Source organism: Panthera pardus, unplaced genomic scaffold (genome assembly GCF_024362965.1).
Source record: "Panthera pardus isolate Hobbes unplaced genomic scaffold, ASM2436296v1 HiC_scaffold_11, whole genome shotgun sequence".
In the NCBI taxonomy this organism is placed as follows: domain Eukaryota; kingdom Metazoa; phylum Chordata; class Mammalia; order Carnivora; family Felidae; genus Panthera; species Panthera pardus.
In genome coordinates, this window is record NW_026526666.1 from 55,918,864 (window position 1) to 55,943,762 (window position 24,899).

Here is a 24,899-nt window from a genome sequence, read left to right on the forward strand (position 1 = left end):
CCTTATTTGTCTCTTGGTGTCTTGATTTTATAGTGCGTTTGGGTGAAGGACTGAGAGCATTCCAGGAGGGTCTTTTCCCTGTGGCCCCGATGCCTTCCATTTTCTCTAGGGAACGTTTCTCACTGGTTAGTGAAGACTCCTCTCTCCTCGAAATTGGCACTGTTCCCTTCCTGAGAAATTCTCATCCGCTTTAAAGGGTCAGTCTTTACAACCGCTGATTCCCCCTGGACAGCTGCACCCGCAGGTCTCACGGGCATGATTTCTTTCTCCATCTGTTTAAGTTGTGTTCCATCAGAGTGGCCATGGTCAGAACCCACGTGCTCAGAGAGGCTCTGTTTCAGCAGCACGTGTACCTAACCAGTATGCTCCAACTCGGCCCCTGTCATCACACAGGCTGCCAAGTAGCTGGCCTTCCTGAGCAAAGTGCAAAAGCCTAAGGGACTTCTTAGATAAAAGGCACATTCTTAAGATAGTTTCATCTCCTTTTCTTTTTGCCTACATGTCCATCTTGCCTCACGTGGAGAGTCCACTCTTTTCCCATCATGGGGCAGACAGGACCTAGGCCATAGAAGTTGGATGTTTCTAAACTGCAAAAGGAGTCAGTCTCCCCTCAGCCAAATGATTCTTGCCAGAAAAGTTCTTGTGGATAAATGTGTTTGGTGTGGGGGATTCTCTGGATGGCTTGGTGGGAACATAAAGTTGGCTACTAATCTTAAGACCTATGTCTGGGTGAAGCATAGGGGTGGGGGCATGCCGGTATCCCATGGCCCAGAGGCCCTGGAGGGGGGCCTCCCCAAAGAAGCACAACCCCCTAGAGAGTTATGGGGCTTTCCCATGAAGACCTTCCCTAAATGCGAAGTCACCCTCTGCGTGGACAGAACCAGCACTGAAGCTTCCATCAGGCTGCCTGGCTGAGAGGAAAGGGTGTTAGACTGCGAGACAGAAAATCTGGGTTTGAGTCGAGGCTTTGCCTTTTGTTAGCTTTATAACCTGGGGAATGAGCTTTGTGTCCTCATCTGGAAAATGGAGGGTAACGACCCTGGTTCTGCTCACCTCCCTGCTTGACTCTAGAGTGAAGTGAGCAAAGTGGGCAAGTTAGAAAGGCATAAAAGACAAGAATCTCTCCTCCTCTTAGAGACATGGCGGTCAGCACAGTGTCTGTCCCAGCATCTCACGTGGAGGCCAGAGAAATGAAAGGGCTCCTTGTCTCCAGAAAGAGGTCTGAAGAAGAAGAAACTAGATTAGGAGTATGTGTCTTTTCCTGTGGGTCTTCTGTCCTGGCATCTGAGCCAAGCAGTGGCACTGCTGGGGGCCTAGTATTTCCTTCCCTCAGTCTGCCGTCTTTTTAAAGGTTGTTTTGTGTGTGTGTGTGTTTTTTAACATTTATTTTGAGAGAGAGAGAGTGCACATGTGAGCAGGGGAGGGGCAGAGAGAGAGAGGAATAGAGAATCCCAAGCAGGCTCTGTGTGCACACTGTCAGCACAGAGCCTGATGTGAGGCTCAATCTCACAAACCATGAGATCATGACCTGAACCAAAATCAAGACTCGGACGCTTAACCGACTGAGCCACACAGGTGCCCCTGTGCCATCTTTTTTAATCCGATGAGAGGCTTGGAGTCGGCTAGAGAAGCAGAAGTGCTGCCTTGGTACTGAAGGGAGTATCTGGAGGGGTCACCTGTGTTTATTTTTTTTTTTTTTATTAAAGTTTTTTTTAATGTTTATTTATTTTTGAGAGAGAAAGACAGAGTGTGAGCAAGGGGAGGGGCAGAAAGAGAGGGAGACGCAGAACCCGAAGTAGGCTCCAGGCTCCAAGCTGTCAGCACAGAACCCGATGCGGGGCTCAAGCTCACGAACTGCAAGATCATGACCTGAGCCAAAGTGGGACACTCAACTAGGCACCCCCACCTGTGTTTAGAATGGTCAGTATTGTGGATTAGTTCAGTTTCACAAACCTGACATGGCCTCTAGCCTGTGATGCTGGTCAGGGACACTAACGCAGAAGCAGCAATCAGAATTCAGGTGATACTGGCTGCGGTAGAAAGCAGACAGGAGCAGTGGAAGCAGGAAGGCTAGCCACTGCTCTTGAGGGGATGCTGAGTGGAGCTTGGTGGATAGGCAGGGACTGGCCAGTGGTCCGGGTAGAATGGTGGATCTTGAAAGAAAAGTACAGGTCTGGAAATAAGCCTCTCATCTCCATACTGGATAAGGAAGAATTTCTCCCTGGGAGAGCAAATAAGAATGCTTATATATCCAACACATAGATGAATCAGAGGGGAAGAATGGGTGGCTGGAAAGTCGCGGGACCCAGTGAAATGGAGAGCTTTTTTTTTTTTCACTCTGTCCTGCTGAAATGGCATGTGCCTCTAGCCATTCTCTGGCCAATTTGGAGAGGATGGTCAATGATCATTTTTTTAATGTTTATTTGTTTATTTTGAGAGACAGGGCAATCAGGGGAGGGGCAGAGAGAGAGGAGATCGAGGATCCCAAGCAGGCTGCATGCTGTCAGTACAGAGTCTGATGTGGGGCTTGAACTCATGAACCATGAGATCATGACCTGAGCCAAAATCACGAGTTTGACACTCAACCGAGCCACGCAGGCGCCCCAATCAATGATCATTTTAATCTATCAAAGAGGCTGTTTGCTCCTTAGTATACTTTTCCATGTGACCTCAGAGTTCAAGGCATATTTCTGACTTTGTTTTTATTCTGATGGTTTGGTCTGTGTACTCAGTTAACACAGAAATCCTTTCAGCAGTTGAGAAAGGTGAATGCTGGTGTTCCACAGCCTTGTCCATCACATCCACCTGTGCCCTTCCATAAGTCTCTTAACCTCCCTCTTGAACAAGATGCTCTAGAATATAAAGCAAGTAAGGAAAATAAGGAGCGTGATCCAGTGTAGTAGGAAAAACGCAGAATTCCACCCCAAAAATATTCATTTTAATCTGGATTCACTCCGAGGTGAGCCAAGAGAAGTCACTTACATGTCTGTCTCATTTTCTTTGCCTATACAATGGGGACGCTCATCCCATCTGGCTGCCTCAAGCTAGTTTGAGGATAAATGGGAGTCAGAATGTTTAGTGCTTTCCAAGTGTATTGGGCTGGATGCAGGCAGCATTTCAGGGTGACACTCAGCTCTGGCATCAATTTCAGCGTGGGTTAGACAGGAATCTGCCCTGGTCTTTGAAACGCATCTCGACAGGCAGTGTCTGTGAAGGTCAGAGCTGCTTTGACATGTCTTACAGATAGAGCTTCATTTCCTAGGACACACTCATGTGGCTAGGGCGCACGGAAGGTAAAGGGGATAAGGTCCCCATAATCTTTTTGCTAAGCCTGCATACAGGAGCCCAGATGCTCTCCTGGCTCCTTTTGACACCTACCCCACTGTGTCTCCTTCAGGTCCAGTAGTGGTGCTGGATTTGGAGAGCGTGGAGCCCCTGAGCCTGAGCCTCACACCTGCCTCTGCTCCAAAGAGCTGTGGCTGCAGTGGGCTGGCTGAGACTCTTCACAGCACCTGCCTGGGACACTCTGAGACCGTCCTCCTCCACAGCTGCCTTCTCCCGGGCTCCTGAGCCTGCCCTTCTGAACTCACTGGTCCGTGCCGCAGTTAGAAGCCCTGCCCGGAGCTGGATTCTTATAGTAGGTATTTTCCTTTCTCTTTCTGCCAGAATAGGATGCATTTTGGTCCTGGGGCATCAGACTTGTAGAGTGGCAGGAAGCAGAAGCTGCCAGTCTGGTCCTGGGATCTCACTGATCATCATATCTTCCTGCTCTGCCCCAATAGACTTCGAGTCACAGATCCATGCAGCTGGCAGTCTAGGGATTGCTTGCGGAAGCTTTGTATGGTTGTGGGACCCCAGGACGTGGGTGGGGGAGGAAGTTTCTAAAGCAGAGCTTAGAAGAAAGAGATGCACCACTGGAGGGTTTCAGCTCCTAAGGACAATCCCTGTGTCCTCATTAGGAACAATTTTATTAATGAGCCACCCAAGCTGCAGGAAGAGAGAAGGAAAGCATAATTAATTATGACCCCTCAGAGAAGCGCTTAGAGTCGGGGCAGTCAGAGGAGGAAGGCGTGTGCTGCTTCCGAGTCTTTAGATGTGGCCGCAGCTCTGGGAACTAACTTTGCAGTTGAAGGATTGGAGCTTTCCTCTTTCTGCAAGATCGGGTATCAGCTTATTGAGCATTGAATTCCTGCCTGACCCTGCTCCCCTCTTCCCGGGAGTGAAAAGGAAGTCAGTATTTGCTTTTCCAGCAAGGTCACGGATCACCTGACCAAATCCTTTAACAGCTGGGAAGCCAGTGCTGCTGTGCTGAACTCATGAGCCATCAGCTCTGGTCCAGCAGCCAGAACCTCGCTTTCCGCAGGGAGACGACTTCTCTCGCTCCAGGTTATGGCAAGGGGAGGATGCCAGGGGAAGGTAATGTGGTTACAGCTTTCCTCCCGACAATTTTCTTTTCCCGAAGCTCCAGATTCAGCTGCTGCATTGCAGGGAAAAATGACAGACACTTGCCGAAAAATGTGAGACCGGAGTTAATGAGGTTGTGTTAATGTGTCATTTATTGAGAATGAGTTATCTCTTTGTTTCCTGAGTCGGCGGGAAGGGAGCTGGCTGGAGAACTCCATAGGCAGAATCTTTTTTAGGAGTGCATCTCACCTCCCCGGGTGTTTGGGCTTCAGTGCTCTCGCTCTCAATGTTAAGTAGTACTGTCAGATGCCTCCTGCTTCTCAGCACAGGGGACATTTACACTTGAAGGCATGGGGCCCTGGAATGGGGAAACAGGAAGCTCTCGTCTTTTTGGCAGGATTCGTAAGAGGTACGGGTAATTTTTTTTTCCCTCTTTTGGAAAGAGTGCTTTGTCTTTGCAAGTGATTGTGCAGGGATTGACAGGGTTGCTGTTTGGTGCACTACCTTGCTAAATATTTGACTTTGTAAGGTTGAATTCTCCAAGAATCATCGTGGCAGTACGGCTGTGCTTTGAGCCAAGGTTTCTTTTCAAGGAAATCCAAGGTGCTATTTATTTTGGCATGCGGCCTGTCCTAGGATGAAATACGGCATTTTTATGATTGCAGAATAAAGAGAGGTTTGAAGAGAATAAAAGTGCAGAACTAGGTTTCAGTTTCAGGACTAAGTAAAGGAAGGTTTCTTTGTATTTGGATTCGAGGTTAGGAATGAGACTGTAAATGGCATCGTAAAAGGGATAAATGTGGGTAGGGAGAAGGTGTAAGTATACAGGGCAGGAGTCGGGCTGACTAGGGGAAATCAGACTGTTTCTTCTAATGTGGCTTGTAGTTACACAGGGACTGTCAGACTGACTGCCTCTGTGGTGAATTTTGAACGGGCAGCCTCAGTCTCCATCTCTTCACTACCCACTGGCTTTGAGAGGCAGTGTGGAGTGATGGAGTGACACAAACTGTCCTACCCCTAATTTACTGGGAACTTTGGATTGGCCACTTAGCCTCATTGGGCCTTCGATTCCTCATTTGTAACTTGGAGATGATACCATGAACTGAGTGTCTACCATACATTAGGTTGTGAGGGTGTGGAGGTGGGGGTGAAGGGCACAGAAATGAGTCCTGCAGGAATTCTGACCTTCACAAGCTTGTAGAATAGGAGGGGAGAAGAGCTAGAGACAGACAAATCTATATACACTCAAAACATAAAGCTATATATACTCGAAACATCTAGAATGTGATGAGCTAATGAGAGGGCATTCTTGATCCTGGGATAAGCCATAAACAAATGAAAAGTTACATAACAGGACCAGGCATTATAAGGTTCTGTTAACGGCATCGGGTAATAAACTGCTTTATGTCAGAATTGTTAATGCTTTAGAAGGTTGCAAAATTCCATTTGAAAGGGGAATTCTGTCCAACAAGGCTAATTTTCATATTCAATTGTGTTGCAAAGTAGCATGCATTGACGCGGCAATTATTCTTCCATTCCACTCACCTAACCACACGAAATATACACCCTCAGCTAAAATCTAAGTTGTCCACCATAAGGACGATGGGCCGAGTACAGAAGTCTGGGGTGGGTGGAGGCCGGCAGCAGCATGATGTGGGCATGACAGTTCTCTCCTTTCCTTCCTGTGTCTAGCCCTTTCAAGTGCAAGCTTGCTATGCCCTCTTCTTCAGAGTGTTGGGGTGTCAGCTCCATTTGATTTCTGTAACCTTGGAATGATTAATTTTAGCAAAATTCAAGTTCAAGAGAACTATTAGAAGTCTCCGTAGAGTTCTTTTTAGTGAAATTTGATCTAATGTGTGCTGCATAATTATTTGAAGCCCTAGGATCTGATACATCAAGGGCTGAGTCCTAACTCAAACCAAAGCTGGTGAGTGTGACTGAACTCTCCGACGGGATGGTGGGTTTGTGCTGAAGGTCCTTCTGCACCCAGGTGGCCCCCTCTTGCTTAGGAGGAGCCTTGTTGTGTGGTGTCCAGTCCTAGAGAAGGAGATCACACACACCTTTGGCTAAGAGACCTTACAAGAGAGCGGTCTCCTTATCCATGTCCAGAAGGCGTTTTGTGCATACTTGTGAGAGAAGCAGAGAAGCATCTAAGACAGGAGCATCTCCCCTCACAGAGAGAGCTAGGGATCGGTCACAGCATTAGGGCTGGGCAAAGGTTTATAAATCACTTCTGTTCCCAGGACACGATTGGAGTTGGCTAGATTTGAGGGCAAATCCTGCTCTAACACCTGCTTGTTATGGGACTTTGGCAGGCCTGTAAACCCTCTCAGCCTCAGTCTCCCTATCTGAAAAGTGGGGACCATAATAATAATGTCCTTGGGGCTATGGTGATGACTGCATGAGATAATTCGAGCATGTCAGGTGCTCTGACACTTGCCTGCTGCTCAATAAAGCTGTGGGGTAGAAGGAAGGAGGAGGGGGAAACCATGATGATGATGGAGAGACAGGCTGAGGGGCCATGCCTAGGGTTTGTGTCCTCACCCTTTCTTCCCTAGGCTTCACCTCACAGCTGCCAAGCCTTTCCTGCCCTCCAGCATCTGGGAGGCTCCCCCACCGACTGTGGACCTGTGGCATTGAGATCAGTGGCAGTGTCCTCTGTCTGGAAACCCTTTCTTTTCTTTCTATTTTTAAAAAAATTATATTTATTGCGCCTGGGTGGCTCAGTTGGTTAAGCGTCTGACTTTGGCTCAGGTCATGATCTCACGGTTTATGAGTTTGAGCCCCACGTTGGGCTCTGTGCTGACAGCTCAGAACCTGCTTTGGATTCTGTGTCTCCCTCTCCCTCTGCCCCTCCCCTGCTCATGCTCTGTCTCTGTCTCTCAATAATAAATAAAAACGTTAAAAATTTTTAATTTAAATTTAAAAATTTAAAAATATATGTATTTGTTTTTTAATTGAGATCATTGAAACATAACTGACATAATATTGTGTTAGTTTTAGGTGTACAACATGACTTGATATTTGTATTTATTGTTAAATGGCTTCTACAATAAGTCTAGTTAACTAGTAACCATAGTTACAAACTGTGTAACACCATAGTTACATAGCTACAACTATGTGAGATATGATGAGAACTTTTAAAAAATTCCTGCATAGTAGGGGTGCCTGGGTGGCTAAATCAGGTAAGCATCTGACTCTTGATTTCAGCTCAGATCATGATCTCAGGTTCATGGGATTGAGCCCCACGTTAGGCTCTGCACTGACAGTATGGAGCCTGCTTGGGATTCTCTCTCTCCCTCTCTCTCTGCGCCTCCCCTGCTTGTTCTCTCTCTCTCTCTCAAAATAAATAAATAAACATTTTAAAAAATTCCTGTATAGTTAACATACAGCATTATGTCAGTTTCAGGTGTATATTATGATTCAACCATTCTATACATTACTCAGTGCGATCATAAGTGTACTGTTAGTTCCCTTCACCTGTTTCACCCATCTCCCCACCCACCTCCTTTAATCATCAGTTTGTTCTCTAAGGTTAAGAGTCTGGGTTTTGTTTGTTTGTTTGTTTTTTAATAAAAAATTTTTGTAAGTTTATTTATTTTGAGAGAGATAGACAATATGTGCACATGCGCAAGGGAGGGGCAGAGAGAGAGCGAGAGAGAGCATCCCAAGCAGGCTCCATGCTGTCAGTGCAGAGGCCGATGTGAGGCTCAAACTCATGAACCGTCAGATCATGACCTGAGCCGCAATCAAGAGTCAGATGCTTAACCAACTGAGCCACCCAGGTGCCCCTTGTCTCCTGTTTTCTTTGTTTTTGTTTTCTTTCTTAAATTCCACATATTAGGGAAATTATATGGTATTTGTCTTTCTCTGACTGACTTATTTCAGCTAACATAATACCCTCTAGACCTATCTATGTTGTTGCAAATAGTAAGATTTCATTCTTTTTTATGGCTGAGTAATATTCCATTATATATATGTGTGTATTGATATATATATATATATCACACTTACAATGATAGGTTTTAAGATCTACTCTCTTAACAACTTCTAAATATGCAGTACAGTGTTATTAACTATAGTCCCCATGCAGCACATTATATCCCTATGACGTATTTATCTTCTAACTAGAAATTTGTACCTTTTGACCACTGTCACCCATTTCACCAACCATCCCCACCCTGCCTCTGACAGCCACCAATCTGTTCTCTGTATCTATGGAATCAGGTTTTTTTAGATTCCGCAAACAAGTGAGATCATATGGTATTTGTGTTTCTCTATTTTACTTAGCATAATGCCCTTAAGATCCATCCATAATTGTCACAAATGGCCAAGACTTACTTCTTTGTCATGGCTGAGCAATATTTCATTGTATATATGTATACACCACTTCATTATTTTTTTTTTAATTTTTAATGTTTATTTTTGGGAAAGAGAGAGAGAGACAGAGCTTGAGCAGGGGCAGGGCAGAGAGAGAGGGAGACACAGAATCTGACACAGGCTCCAGGCTCTGAGCTGTCAGCACAGAGCCTGACGTGGGACTCGAACCCACAAATTGTGAGATCATGACCTGAGCCGAAACCAAGTGTCAGACGCTTAACTGACTGAGCTAGCCAGGTGCCCGTATACCACACTACCTTTATCCTTTCATCCGCTGATGGACACGTAGGTGATTTCAGAACCTTTTCTTTCTAGCAAGGGTGACCCTCCCTTGCCCCAGGTTAGAAACTTCTAGGTCTCTCCACCTTCTGCCTGGTTAGCAGGACACTTGCCCTTCTTATCCCCAGTTTCTCTCTACTCCAGCTCTCTACCACCCCCAGACTCAAGTACTTATCGTCCCAAGGTAGGTGAGGTATTTCGTGTCAGCATTCCCTCTGCAGAGAATGTGTCTGCACACAGAAACCCGGCCCGCCCTTCAGGGCTCACTCTTCTACAGGGAAAGGTCCCTCTGGCAGCTGCATGGAAGGTGGTAGTTTGGAGTGCTCACAGAAAAGAGGACACATGAAAATCTTCCAGGCAAACTTTAGACTTCCTCTCATTTGGTGGGCGTCACATTTCCCAGCCCTCTTCTCCAGTTTACTTGTTTGCTCACCTTCATTCCATCCTGGATTGTTGGAGGCCACCCCTCATCCATCTGTCACTCCCAGTTTCCCTCAATCCTCCCCTCATCCCTGGTATGCTTTTCTGGTCTCGAATTCATTGTCAAACACATTGGAATTCCTGAAACAACTCCGCTTCCACTGCTGCGGTGTCACAGATAATTCATTGTTATGATGTGTGTGGAGTTACAATCATAAAAAGACAATTTTCCTAGGTGATTTATTATAATGGGGGTAGGCTCCAGGTTGTTTACCATTCAAAGAAAGAGTCCAGGGAATGGATTAAAACTTTGGGGAGAATTTATGATTAAACCTCAAGGTATCCTAATTCAGAGTCAGGACAGTTTTCTGCTTGAATAGTTTCTGATGTCTTTGGACCACCCAGCTTGAGCTTCCCTTGTCCTGCCCGTGGTTAGAAATCACTTCTAAGTATCGGCTCCTACTCAGTACTTGCAATGATCTCGCCCCTGTTTTGAATCTGATTGGGACGTCACAGATCATTTATAGATACTCTGATTCCAGTATTAAAAATAAATGGATTATAGGGGCGCCTGGGTGGCGCAGTCAGTTAAGCGTCCGACTTCAGCCAGGTCACGATCTCGCGGTCCGTGAGTTCGAGCCCCGCGTCAGGCTCTGGGCTGATGGCTCGGAGCCTGGAGCCTGTTTCCGATTCTGTGTCTCCCTCTCTCTCTGCCCCTCCCCCGTTCATGCTCTGTCTCTCTCTGTCCCAAAAATAAATAAAAAACGTTGAAAAAAAAATTAAAAAAAATAAATAAATAAATGGATTATAATTCTTTTACCATAATGGAGGGGGGGTTGATTACAGCTTTTGATGTTATGGAAGGAACACCGTGATAGTTGTCAGAGCCCTGGGTCTGGCTCCAGCTCTGTCACTAGAATGCTGAGAGGTCCTGCACAGAACAATTAGCTACTTTAAAGTTTGTTGATTTATTTATTTATTTTGAGAGAGAGAGAAGGAGAGGACCCCAAGCAGACTCCATGCTGTCAGCGCAGAGCCTGACATGGGGCTCACAATTCATGAACCGTGACATCATGACTTGAGCCGAAATCAAGAGTTAGACTCGTTAACTGACTGAGCCACCCAGGTGCCCTGAGAGCAATTGACTTCTGAGCCTCAGTTTCTTCATCTGCCAAGAGAGCAGGTTGGGCCAAATGCTTCCTTTGTTGTTAACCATTGCTAACATCCTGTGAAGTCATGCCCAGGATTGGACACACTGTAGGAGGGAGTGTGAAGCTCATGGGTATCCCTGGGAGAAATGCAGGGATAGGAGATCTTTGGTGTTATGTTGCCTCCATACTTATTCTAGCTGTAGGTAATAAGACTCCACTTTCCTGTCCTTCCTTTTAGGACTCTCCAACGAGTTTTACAGACTTCCTGGATGAAGAGTGCCTGAGAGACTGACAGTCTGCGTTCCCTAAGATGGAGAAGACAGATGGTAGGCAGGCCGCTCTGTACTCCCTGGTCTAAAGCGAGTACTTGGGTTGGAAAGGGATTGCCTTCACAGATCCTGGAAATAGCCTAAGGGAGACCCACAAGAGACATTCCCCAAATAGACAGTGCTGGGAGACCCCAACCATGTATTTCAGGTATGAACAGCAGAAGGTGGTAGAGGATGAAAAGTTTCACGTCTGTGTCGCACTTGTGTAATTTTTGGACAGTTTTCTCACCTCTTCCAAGCACGGAGAAGGCAGCAGCATGCCCTCACCCATTACCCTCATTTTTTTTTTTTTAATGTTTGTTTCTTTTTGAGAGAGAGAGACACAGACAGAGTGTGAGCGCGGGAGAGGCAGAGAGGGAGACACAGAATCCGAAGCAGGCTCCAGGCTCTGAACTGTCAGCACAGAGCCCAACGTGGGGCTCGAACCCATGAACCGTGAGATCATGCCCTGAGCCAAAGTCAGACACTTCACCAACTGAGCCACCCAGGTGCCCCTTGTTACCCTCATTTTAAGGATAAGGAACTTGATGTCTGAGAAAGAGGCACAATATGGTGAAAGAGCCTTCATTTATACCTGGGTGACTCTCCCTGTCATTTAACTCCTCTGAGTCTCAGTCCCCTCATGTATCAGTTAACTTTGCTGTGTCACAAACCAGTCAAAAATTTATTGACTTAAAATAAAGACATTGACTATTTCCCAAAATATTCTGTGGGTTGTCTGGACCATTGTTCTACTCTGATATTTGGTATGTGCTGGGCTTATTCATGTGTTTGTGGTCTTCTGGGTGACTTGGCCGGATGATTTAGAATGGACATAGTTACATCACTGATTGTTGACTCCATGTCACCTGGGGCACAGGTAATGATTTGGCCATGTGTTTCTCATCATCCAGCAGGCTAGCTGGGGCTTATTCACACAGTGGCCGAAGCACAGCAAGCACAGCAAGAACGGACAAACCCCAGGGGCACCTGGGTGGCTCAGTCGGTTAAGTGTCCAACTTCAGCTCAAGTCATGACCTCACAGTTTGTGAGTTCGAGCCCCACATCAGGCTCTGTGCTGACAGCTTGGAGCCTGGAGCCTGCTTCAGATTCTGTGTCTCCCTCTCTCTCTGACCCTCCCCCACTCACACTCTCTCTGTCTCTCTCAAGAATAAGTAAACATTAAAAAAAAATTTTTTTTAAAGAACAGACACACCTCAAAGTGCCAGCAATTTTCAAGTCTCTGCATTTGTCACATTTGCTGTTGACCCACTGGTCAAAGCAAGTCACAAGGCCAAGCTCAGGGTCAATGTGGGAGGGGAGTGTCCAAGAGTGGGGTATGATTGTGGCTGTTTTTGCAAATGGTCTACTGCCCCTCAGCTATAAGCAGGTATAAATACCTACTTCATAGGGTTGGTAAAAGGCTAACTGAGATAATGCATGCAAAGTTGTTAAGTAATAACTATCTTGCACAACAAATGTCTTCATAAATATTCCCTTCTTCCCCTGTCCAGGAAACATGCTCAAGGTTATAGAGGAGATCCGGATCTCCTGACTTTCTAATGAAATGCTTTTTCCAGATCACAAATGTCAGGAAACAGGAGTGCCTATAATCCCCCTGAATCACATGACCTTTAACCAGCACAGGACTTAGGGACCAGCCGGCAACTCCAGCCCTGCCTCTTCCTTCTTTCCAAATGTAGTCACTGTATATGTCAAGAGTCTGCCTTTCTCCCCAGAGAGCTGCCTTTTCAATGCATCCATGGAAGTGGTCCCACAGAACACCAGCTAATTCTCTTAATGCCCTGGGGGCCTGTCATTCCTGCCTGCCTCATCTGTCCCAGCTCAGCTCAGCAACCGCCTCCCCCCCTCTCCACTGTGCTCCACGTGATTACCCACAACTAGCTCAACAAAGGCACCCCTCCCTCAGGCACAACCACCTCACAAAATAAAGGCTGAAGAGGGAAAAAGCTTGGTCGCTGTCTTAAGCCTTCTGAAGAGGCTGGCTCATTAAATCTCCCTTCCTTCTGGCTGTGTTTTGGGTCACTTTCTCTATAGTTTCTGTTTTTCCTATTCCCTTCAGAAAACGAATATAAGCTTTTGGACTTTTCTTCCTCACTTAAAAAAAAATTTTTTTTTTAACGTTTATTTATTTTTGAGACAGAGAGAGACAGAGCATGAACAGGGGAGGAGCAGAGAGAGAGGGAGACACAGAATCCGAAACAGGCTCCAGGCTCTGAGCTGTCAGCACAGAGCCCAACGCGGGGCTCGAACCCACGGACCGTGAGATCATGACCTGAGCTGAAGTCGGACGCCCAACCGACCAAGCCACCCAGGCGCCCCTCTTCCTCACTTTAAATATCTCTGATTGGTTAGCTCACCTGCTGCACTTCACTGTGTTCCTCAAGATAACCACTGTGGCATCTCCCCCCTTCCCTAGTCCCCTTCCGATCCCCTTTCTTGCATCTGTGTGTGTCTTAGGCTCACAACTGTTTGCGGGTCATTTCCAAGGGTCTAGTGATCTGGCATGCTTTCAGACTCTGTAGGGAATCCTAGGTAGCTCTGAGCCTATATATCCTACTTTTTTCTTCTCCCCTGACTCCTTTTCCCAGTTTCCCCAGAATTATCTTCTTGGACTCTTGAGGCTGTCATTCTAACACAAAGCTAAATATTCCAAGGAATGAGCACACCTTCAGCAGATCCTCCCCTGCCTCACTCAGCACCAGCCTATAGCCTATCTTGCCTTTCTCAAGTCCCTGCGCTGTATTCTTTCTACGGCATTCATGCTAACAACCGCAATGACTCTGTCAGTTAGGTATTATTATCACCACGTTACAAATGGAGAAACTGAGGCATCAGGAAATTAAATAATTAAGTAATGTTCCCAGAAGTAGGAAATGACAGAGCCAGGATTCAAATCCAGCCAGTTTGGCTATGTGTTCATTTATCCGATCTGAAGCTCATTTTGAGCAGAGACGGTCCTCTTAATTAATTCTTGCCCTGGCCCAATGCCTGGAATTCTGAGGTCCTGCATACCTGTCACCAGGTAGAATTAAGAAGAGCAGGGCCAAATGTGAGCACAGGTCTGCTGGCATATTGGATCAACTCCCTCATACAAGGTACAGCATTCCTATTACATTGGCAGGAGAAGGAACACAGTGGTGGGTAGCAGGTAGAGCAGGTGTGTGTGTGTGTGTGTGTGTGTGTGTGAGAGAGAGAGAGAGAGAGAGAGAGAGAACCCATAGGGCTAGTTTAGGAAAGCACCTATTAAATCTATCATCCTGGATGGCTGCTCAGTCTCCAGACTCCTTTGGTTTCCTTCCATCTCCCTTGTGGAAGATTTTGCCTTCGAATCTGCTGTTTCTTATTTGATGCTATTATTGTATTTGTGCTCTGGACCTGCTCCCAGAGGCCACTGGGTAAATCAGCCTCAATTGAATTGAGGCAATAAGCAGATAAATAATGCAGCCTCTCCTTTAGGAGAGTTCCTTGCCTTCTGGGTCATAAATCTGCTCTCTACTTAACTTTAGACAAATACCTCCTCTCTGATTAGGTCTGTCCCTGTAATCCAGGAGGCTACAGGGGCCGACCAGTAGGCTTAAGAGTACAGTCAAGTGTAGCCTGGAAAACTAACAGAAAAGCAATAGCTCTCAGTTACTGAAACTACGAGTGTGCCTCTTTGGGAAAGCATTGTTGGTAAAACATTGTGTGGGTAAATGGGAACTTATTTGGTATGGGGGGGGGGGGGGTTGAGACGTATTTACTCCTCATTGCCTGAAGTTCAGGTACCTGCCACAGAAATGGTAGAATCCAATGAAGACCATCCTGTGGATGAGCACCAGTGCCTCCTTTTGTTCCTTGCTATGGTTGTGACGTAACTGTGTAAAGCCTATGGCTTTACTGAGCCTACTAGGCTTGATTGTGTCAGTGTGCACACCATGAACCTTTGCGTGTCTAGTTGATTTCATTTAGTTCTTTGGAGGTAACTGTACTTCTCTAAACACAGAGGGCCACCTGAAAAGCATGTGACACTGGCCAAAAGGAGAGATCAGACGAGCAAGTGGGAAGAACTCAGGCCCAATATGTCATCACATGTGGGGAGAAAGCAGCCCCCCAGAAGCTACCCCAGGTAGCACCATCAACTGCACCCTTTTTCTTTAACTTGTCCCTTTCCCTTCATTCCTTTCTCTTACCTTGACCATGTCAGCCTTTAGCTTCTCTTACCTTGACCATGTCAGCAGGCTCCCAAATGGTCTTGAGGCATTTGGTTTGTCCTTTTTGCAGTCCTCTGTGAAGATACTCTTTGAGAAGCCACAGTTGATTACCTGCAGAGTGAAGTCAAGGCTTGTTGGTGTGCATGTGAACTGCTCCAAGATCTGGTTCTTGCTGACTTTTCCACTTGTCTCTTTCTACTCTTCTCTACCTCACTTGGAGCTCCAGCCACATCAACTGTATTTACAGAACTCCAGAACACTATGACATTGCACACCTCCATGCCTTTGCACATTCTCCGATGTGTATCTAGAATCTGTGCTATTTATTGCTGCGTAACAAACACCCCAAAACTTAGTGGCGTAAAACAAGAATGTATTATTAACACAGCTTAGCTGAGTGGTCCTCACTCAGAGTGCCTCACTGTCACAGAAGTCAGATGATGGCTGAGATTAGAGTCATCTGAGGGCTCTTCTACTCATGCCTGGCACCTGGGCTAGCATGGCTGGAACAGCTTGGGCTGGCTAAGCACGTCTCACCCTCTTTCCCCATCTCTTCCGTGTGGGGCTGTCAGGGCTTCCGCACAGTATGGCAGTCTCAAGGAAGATGGACTTCGTATGTGGCATCTGCCTTTCCACTGAGTATGCATTCTAACAGACCCAGGTGGAACTCCAGGCTTTAACCTTGGAATTCCCTCAGCATCATTTCTACCATATTATTTTGGTCAAAGCAGTCACAGGCCAGCTCAGATTCAAAGGGGTGGAGAAACAGACTCTGCCTCTCACTGTGGGATTCCCTTGCCTGTATGGAGGGTGGGAAGTGATGGTGGCCATCTTGGAGATAAACAGCTACAATGTCTTTCACCCTCTTGTTCTCCTGGTAAATTCCTGTTTGTTCATTTTATGTCAGTCTTAGGTCACTTTTGTGAAGTCATCCCTTTCCTGCCAAGGCAGAATTAACCTCCAAGCCTAAGAAAAGTACTTTTTAAAAGTTTATTTACTTTTATAATTAAAAAAAATTAATGTTTATTTATTTTTTGTGAGCAAGAGACAGACTGAGCATGTGCGGGGGAGGGGCAGAGACAAGAAGGAGACACAGAATCCGAAGCAGGCTCCAGGCTCTAAGCTGCCAGCACAAAGGCCAACGCAGGGCTTGAACTCACAGACTGCAAGATCATGACCTGAGCTGAAGTCAGATGCTTAACCAACTGAGCCACCCAGGCGCCCCTAAGTTTGTCCCCTTCTGTGTACCCAGGCAAATCCACTTCCATTATGAGGCATCGGTTTTCTATGTTTTGTGTTTCCACAAAGATAATAACTACAATATTGAGCATGTGTTGAGTGTTTATTATCATGTGAAGCACTTTATAAATATTAATTAATCAGTTCTCACAATAATCTCATCTTGCTATTGATATTCCCATTTTATAGATGATGAGACATAGAGAGGCTAAGTCATTTCCCTAAGGGTCAAAATACAGACCAGGCTTTTGAACCTGCATTCTTGATCTCTGTGCTGTCCATTAATGTTCTCTCCTGAGCTAAGCAATTTTGGAGCATGTTTAGCAGAATGTTAGGGGTGTTACATGAGAACAGACGATTTAACCTGAAGAAGTCCTTATGGATGCAAAGAGTTGAAGGACTGACTTGTCCTCAGCATTCACTGCGGGAGTCAAGAAAATCAATGGTGCCTTGGTGTGATGAACTTTGTCATCACAATGTCCCCTGATAGTCTGGGTTGCCCTGAAAAGTCATGAGTCCCACCCCTCTCAGAGGGTGGCCCTTTCGACGTGGCCCTTTTTCCTTACTAGCTTTTATCCAGTCTATGAAGAATATGGTATTTCCTCACCTGACATGAGCTTTTGAAAGTGAAGCACTTTTACTCATGTTTGTAAAGCACTAAACAGTTTTCAGGTGGAAAAGAGCAGGAGCTGTGCATGACTACATGTTCCAATTCTCTCTGATCCTCCTGTATCTGAAGGCTGACACATATGAGGTAGCTTAAATAATACAGAAGACATAACTCCTTGATATCTCTGGCTAAGGCAAGCTTTACTAGTATCTATTTGAATAATGCAAGGTTCTTTCTTAATGTTGAGGCAGTTGTGTATTTTATCCTTCAAAACCTTCAGTATTCATAATTTCCAATTAGTACCCTGATCTGGCAAATTCCTGGCCACTTCAGTTCAGTTACCGTGACTCAGAACCAGAAAAACAGTATGAGACCATTTTATTTTGCTGGTCTGTGGGCAGATTCCACAGCAGTAACTGAGATGAATACTGCAAATTGGAAACTATTTCCTCTACCTATTTCCTTGCAGACATTGGCTAAGTACACACTGATTTAATAACCTGGACTCTCAGCATGGCTGGAAGACTGTGAGAATCTCAGCTTTAATTTAGAGGCTGGGACATTTAGGAGAAGTCTCATGTGAGAGCCTTAAGTCTAAATCACACATATTCGGCTTCACCACCCTGCAATTCTTATTAACATTGTGCTTCTTTTTTACAGGTCTCCCAGCCAAAGACCAGTCCTCTCAGGGAGAGGAAGAGAAAGACCCTCCAAAGAGCCACCCCTACTCTGTGGAGACCCCATATGGCTTTCATTTAGACCTGGACTTCCTCAAGTACGTGGATGACATTGAGAAGGGAAACACCATAAAAAGGATTCCTATCCACAGAAGGGCCAAGCAGGCCAAGTTTAGCACTTTGCCCCGAAACTTCAGCCTTCCTGACAGCAGGGCTCGCCCCCATGCTGCTCTTCCCCACCAAAACTGGTCCCCAGTGGTGCCAAGGAAGGTGCCGCTGGGGACAGAGGAGCGAGCCCAGTCGTTGCCACCTGGTGAACATGTGCAAGCCTCCACCAGCGGGAGTGACGTGAGCTACCACAGGAAGGCCCTGCTGGCGGAGACAGCCAGACATTTGGAGGCTGCAGCCCCCAGGGAGGCTGAGCTGGCCTCCGGGAGTGGACGGCCCCAGCTCTTGAGGGCATCCAGCATGCCAGCCACACTGCTGCAAAACAGGGCCTCAGAGGACCCAAGCCTAAACTCAGGTCCCCCCACACCTCCTGCCCTCCCTCCCCTTCAGGGTGAAGGCAATGTCTGTGATGGCACCTTTGGCCCTGCAGATGGATTTGCGGGCTTTCAAAACTCCACCCCACGAGCAACAACTCAACCCAAAGTCAGAGAGTTTGGGGACCTGGTGCCAGGGATTCCAGAGCTGGTCCAGGAAGGCGCTGAGCCTCCAGAGGATGCAGATGATGAGGAGGCTCCAAATCACCTCTCTTTCCCAAGTCCTCCCTTCTCATCCCAGGATGCACTGATAGTTCTCGAGGATGAAGAAGATGAACACAAAACCCCAGAAGCAGAGGTAGTGGTCACCCCTGGCTCCCCAACACCAAGTCCCCCACCTCTGCCATCACCCATCCCTGAGAACGAGTTCCCCCTAGAAGAAATAGAGCTCAACATCAGCGAGATCCCACCCCCACCACCTGTGGAGATAGACGTGAGAAGCATTGGCGTCCGGGTCACAGAGGAAAGCCTGGGCCTCCCCACGATGGATCCCATCAGCATCTCCAGCCTGAAGCAACAGCTGTCTGCCCTTGAGGGTGAGCTATCTGGAAGAACTGAGGAACTGGCCCAGGTCAGAGCTGCCCTCCAGCAGCAGGAGGAGGAAATTAAGGCTAAAGGGCAGAGGATTCAAGAACTAGAGTGCACTGTAGCTCAACTGGCAGATAAGCTTAGCCATGAGAACACCAGAGATGCTCAGGGCCAGACTGACGCCATGGTCAACACTGACCCCCTCCATGGTCTCTTGACCAGGGAGTTGTGTGACAAGAGCATTGAGGTCAACCTTCTGGGCAGCACAGGATCTGAAAGCTGGAGGGCTGGAGGAGAGGAGAATGGGCTCTTATGGGGGCAGGACAGCCACAAACCGGGGGATTGGAGCCCAGCAGAATTCATGCCACCATCTCAGCTCTCACTGCCACAAGGACCCGAGATGGTCCTCACTCCCTCTTTACATAGCTGCCTCTCCACTGAGCTGAGGATCGAAGAAACAGGCTCTGAGCTTGAGGGGGACCCTCAGGTGGGAGCCAAGGGTCTGGGCAAGGGACCAGGAGGCTCTCCATGGAGCAGTGATAGAAAGACTCCCCCGGCAGGGAGGGAGGAGGCCAGTTCAGAGCTGCCAGGGAAGGAGCGCCCAGGGAGGCCACCAAGTTCACCAACAGATGCCACTATTGGGCAATATGTTAAGAAGATCCAGGAACTCCTGCAGGAGCAATGGAGCTGCCTGGAGCACGGGTACCCGGAGCTGGCCAGTGCCATCAAGCAGCCTGCCTCCAAGCTCAGCAGCATCCAGAGCCAGCTACTCAGCTCCCTCAACCTGCTGCTGTCTGCCTACTCGGCCCACGCTCCACCCCAGAAGGAGCCCCCGGCCCCCGCCTCCTCTCCGCCGATGGGTGAATACTGGTCCCCGACACAGGGAACCATTTCTCCTCTACCTGGCGAGTCAAAGGGAAAAGGGATTTTAATTGCATGCATATATATGTATTTTTAAAAGGTTTAAGCAGCTCGGGGAACCCAGTGGAATAAAAACCCATCTATGTAACAGTGGAGGCTCTGTGCCCCTACTCTTGTCCTTGCTCTAAGGTTGGGCCTGACTGCAGGCTGTGCAGGCCTGTACAGCTGTGCAGATAGCACAGAGCACAAAGATGCCGGCCAGGGAAGTTAAACGGGAGCTGAAATTCAGCCCACACTCACTCACCAAGTCTGCAGCACTGTGTCCAGCCAGAGGGGTGCCTGTTTCTCATTTCCATGGCGCAAAGGCAATGTCTAGGGCAAGAATGGCCCTGGCTGTGTGTACTCTAAACCTCAGCCTGCCTTCGCTGTTTCCTGGGCTCTTGCATTCCTGTGGTCCTCTCTGGTTCTTGCACAGTAGAGGTTTTCTCTAGCCTGGTTTTGGAGGAGCATGATGTTGAGATCGGAAATATTTCACTGAATACTTTGTGTGTGTGTGTGTGTGTGTGTGTGTGTGTGTGTCTAAGAGAGAGACTGAACGATACATGTGGAAGTCGACCCTTTGGCTGAGCACACTTCCTCTTGTAAGAGATCACACACTTTTCTGTTGCATAAAGTGGAACCATATTTTGCTTTGCTCAATGAGCGGGGCGCAAGTCTGCTTCCTGCCGCAGATCACAAACTGGCTGCTTTTTCCTGATGTCGGTGCTATTTCCAGTCTTGCCCATTGGAAAATGCCTCCCATAACTGTGAGCACAGCAAAAGAAGCCATGTTCTCGTTCACGTGTCTGCTCTACCTGCCCTGCATCGCAGGTGTTAACTGGCTTGTGAGCCAGTAAAGACCACTGAGGTGCCCTCTGGCAGAGGTGGGTGTTGGAGCAGAGGTCATGTGAATGGACTTCTGCTCCTGTTCTGCCATTCACTGAGCAAGTCTGAGCCTCAGATTTCCCTCCAGAAAACAGGGACGATAATGGCACACACACCACATGGCTCTTCTGGAAGAGTGCCACTAATTCCACTCCATCATCCACACTCAGAAGGGCTTTGTGGACAGGGACAGGTCAGCTGGTGTTGACCAGAAGGCCAGGCCTCCTCAAAGACCTTCACAATATTTGATTTACATTATTTAGTGCTCTGTCCCTTTCTACCCCCTTACATATCTTCAGTGTGTATCCGCTCAAAGCAAGAGTACCGGTTTTGCTGCATTCTGGGGCATCCCCAAGATCATTCTAATCTGTGATGTTGTGTCTACCTAGAGATCTCCCCGTCGACCAGCCTTAAATCCATAATGAAAAAGAAAGACTATGGCTTCCGTGCAGGAGGTAATGGGACCAAAAAGAACCTTCAGTTTGTTGGGGTTAACGGTGGGTAAGCATCGCTCGTGAAGCCCAGACTGCCCCCTCCACACTTCCCATCCCGCTGTTGTCCTTAGTGCTCTCTTTTCCTAGGGGGAAGCATCTGGTTCTCATTTTTCTTCAAGGGAATTAACAGCCCTTTAAAACTCCATCTTGGGTTTGCATGTGTTTGGCTCCTTGCCAGCTGTGGTGGTCTGTCGGATCCCATGCTTTTAATGTCTCGGTGTTGGTGCCCCCCGGGCCAGGATTCCAGGTGGCTTCTGGGAATTTGGGGAGCACATGGGCCCTTTACAGAAGACATTTAATCTGCACAACAAACACTGAAACCAGGACAAACTCTTAGTTTGTTGAACTTCAAATTTCATCCATTTAGGTTTTTTTCTTCCTTTTAACTAACTTACTGCAAACCAATCCAACATCTTTTAGCGTGAAGAAAAGCAACCAATGCCTATTGACTCAGAACATGAATCAAACCTTATATATTCTAGAGAGTAAATCATTGGCTTTAGAATATTTTCTTTCTTTTTTTTTTTTTTTATTTTATTTTTTGAGAAAGAGTATGAGTGGGGTAGGGTCAGAGAGAAAGGGAGAGAGAGAATCCCAAGCAGGCTCCAAACTGCCAGCACAGAGCCCGACTCAGACCTCAAATTCACAAAACAGTGAGATCCAAGAGTCGGACACTTAACGGACTGAGCCACTCAGACGCCCCTGGATTCAGAGTATTTTCTAGACCAGTCATCCAACAAACATTTATTAAATGTCAACAAATGTATTAGGTGTCAGTCATAAAAAAAGTGAAATAAATCATGGTCCCTGCCCTGAGCTCATAGTTTGGACAGGGCAGGGAGAAGACAAGAAGTAAAGAGAAAATGCTGATATGCTGAGATGTGTAGAGGAAGAAGTGTAGGCCTAAAGGAGGGGCACATGACCCAGCCAGTGGCAGGCCCCGGTGGTGGCCCCAAAGGGGTTGGAACCCCTGCTTAATTCAGGTCAGATCAGAAGGAAGACACCAGGTTCAAATAAGAGTGACGGCACTGTTGCAGGTTCTGCAAGGAAAAACGTCAGATATAAGGAAATGGGATGTCATAGGAGGGTTGCTGTTCTCATTGCCACTAACGTCAGCTTTCGCTGACGTTTTCAGCTTTCACCAGCTCATGCACAGGAAAGGAGAATCAGCCTAATCTCAAAGTCTAAAAGCAGGTTCTCTCTCCCCTTCTGAAATGCCCCTGACTGTGCCTGCCCTGTGCCCAAACCTGGAAGTCAATCTTGCATCTAGAGCTTGCCTCAGTGTCTACCATTGGCTCCTGTCTCTCTTCCCTAAAATGTGCCAAGTTGGGCCCATGCTGGGGCCCTTGCATTTGCTATCTGTCCTTCCATCCATCTCCCCCACCTCTTAAAGTGCTCCTGTCCCAGATATTCTTCAGTATTTGTCACTTTAGTCCAATGTTTCTCAACCTTGGCTGCACCTTGGAAACCCTGGGGGAGCCTTAAAAATACCAACGTCTGAGTCCCCTCCCTGAAAACGCCAGTTTAATTAGTCTGGGGTGCAGCACAGATATTGGGAATTGATATCCCCTCAAGTGATTATAATGTGCAGCCAGGGTGAAAAAAATTTCTGCTCTAATTAATGTAGCCCCTCCTCCCATTACTCAATTCCATGGTCCTTTATTATCTTACTCATTGTTCTTATCACTATGTAATTATACTGTTTACACGTTTACTTTCTGTTGTTTTCCTATTAGAATATAAACTCAATTAGGACAGGTACTTTGGTATAGCATTTAGAACAATGTGTGACACATAGTAGGTGCTCAATAAATTTCTGTTGAATGAATGAACTGACATCCAGGTGATGTCTTTATGGAAGCAACTGTAAGACAAGAACAGCTTGGTAAATGTAGTCTGTCCCCTACTCCCTTAATCACAAAAGTGAAAGGTGGTTCCAAGCACAATAGAAGAAATATCTGGTTTAAACAAGACAGAATGTGAACACGCCAAGGAGCAGGCTGGGTTTGCAAATCCAGTGAGCACAGGGGCCTTCCATAGGGGCCATCATTCAGAGAAAGGGCATGAGGGGGTTCTGTGGAAGCCATGGCCACTGGTCTCCCCTGGTCTCTGTGGCAGTGTCCAATGGCCCCAGCACCCGAAATCTTCATCCTAACTGCAGCATCCTCTTTCGGGGTCTCCTGTTGACTATCGGCAGAAGGATCGATAAATCTTCCAGGACTTCTCTTCATGGTCTGTGGTCTGTCACCTCAGTGGAGTTGCACATAATTGAATATAAGGATCACTCCTGGGGAGGAGGGGCCACAAGTCAAGGGGCCCGTGCCCTTGCTTTTGCTGTTGCAAGTAATAGCTAAAACAGGCTGCAGCCAGGAAAGGCAGATGCTGGGTTCAGGTACCCTGACTGTTCAGGTTTCCCATGGAACCCTGCTGGGAGTAGATACAGATGGGTCCCTCCTTTCAGAGGTCAGCTGGGCTAGAACAGGGGAGCTAAATAGAAGCCTCATAATCACCTGGAGACGTGATGATTTGTCAGTCAACTCAGAGGATCCAGGGTGGGAGTGGGGATGTTTGCCTAGATCTGGGCCCCTCTCTAGACAACACGTTAGGATTCCCGAAAAAATGCTTCTGTGAGAATCTTGGATTGCTTGTCTGAATCCTCCAAATGCATTGGCCAATTAGGGTATGGGCTATTTACATGTTCACTGCAAAGAGCTCAGTTAATTATCTTTTCTCCCAAAATGGCCTCTGGTGTTAAAGCCACAGCTCTTAACTACATCTTTCTCTGACATAAGGTTCCTGGGAGTCCCCTCACCCAGGTCTGCAGGTATAGAGAATGGAGATGTGGTTTAGCAAGCTGGGAATTATTATCTGAAGCCCACCTGGTTCTTATATGTGTTGACCTGGGCACTGGGTAGGAAGCACAGAATGAGTGACCTTTGTCTTGTTCTCCAGCTATGAGACCACCTCAAGCGAGGAGACCAGCGGTGAGGACAGCTCCCCGGAAGACTTGTCTGACAGCGAGGCTGAGAAGAAATGTGATGGCACAGAACACAAGCAGGGCAAGGAGGCCCACCCCGGCTGCAAGGCCGGGCAGGGCATCCCAGAGGGCACCAGCACCTCAGGCCAGGACGGTGGGCCTCCTGAAGACCTCCCCCATCCCAAGGCTGAGAGGTGAGTCAGATGGGCACGGATGGGAGCACTGATCCTCCGAGAAAGAGCAAGGGCATTTCTTCACCCTTTTATTCCATTATTTGTTCATTTGTTCATCTTTCTCTCTGTTCACCAGATTTACTGAGTTTCTAATCTATGTTAGGCACAGACGTACTCCTGCCTTCATGGGATATCCTGTCATAGAGCGCTACGTGTAAAGCTAACATGGTCCCAGCACTAGAAATGTGAAGGACTTTACATGTACTATCTTAGATAATCCTTTTAATTATCCTGCAAGGTAGAAATTATTATAATCCCAACTTTACAGATGTGGAAACAGAGGCTTAGAGAAGTTAAGTGACACAGCTAGCAGAGCAGGGATTCTGACCCAGATCTTTTCTGATTCTTACCCATATGCTTTTCTGCCTCTCCCGTTGGCCATGTTGACATAACCCCGTCTTTGAAAGAGATGCGAGGTCATGTCACATGATGAAAAGAGTACTGTCTTTGGAGTTGGACACACTTGGATTCAAATCCTATGTCTGCCACAGGGTCACTTTACACAAGGCACCTAAACTGTGGTTGCCTCAGTTTCCTCATTTGGAATAATGTGGATAACAGCCACTTGATAGGTTTGACCTGAGGACTGGATGAGAAAAAATATGTAAAATGCCTAGCACAGTGCCTGCCACACAGTAGGCTCTCAAGAAATAGTGGA

At 47.2% G+C, this 24,899-nt stretch overlaps 1 protein-coding gene across 8 annotated transcripts in view; it reads left to right on the forward strand.

The window, feature by feature from the left end:
• Positions 1–24,899, forward strand: part of KANK4 (KN motif and ankyrin repeat domains 4) — a 73,260-nt gene that overhangs the window by 30,668 nt on the left and 17,693 nt on the right. Inside the window, exons 2-6 of one of the 8 annotated variants that reach the window (XM_019449069.2) lie at positions 3,398–3,637; positions 10,873–10,960; positions 17,666–19,612; positions 20,927–21,038; positions 23,984–24,202. In XM_019449069.2, coding sequence (XP_019304614.2) covers positions 10,945–10,960; positions 17,666–19,612; positions 20,927–21,038; positions 23,984–24,202 — 2,294 coding nt within the window. In that variant the 5' untranslated portion in view covers positions 3,398–3,637; positions 10,873–10,944. Of the gene's footprint in view, positions 1–3,397; positions 3,638–4,285; positions 4,417–4,794; positions 4,814–10,872; positions 10,961–17,665; positions 19,613–20,926; positions 21,039–23,983; positions 24,203–24,899 lie in introns of those variants that run through there. The other 7 variants (XM_019449070.2, XM_019449067.2, XM_019449072.2 and 4 more) reach the window with 7 other exon arrangements.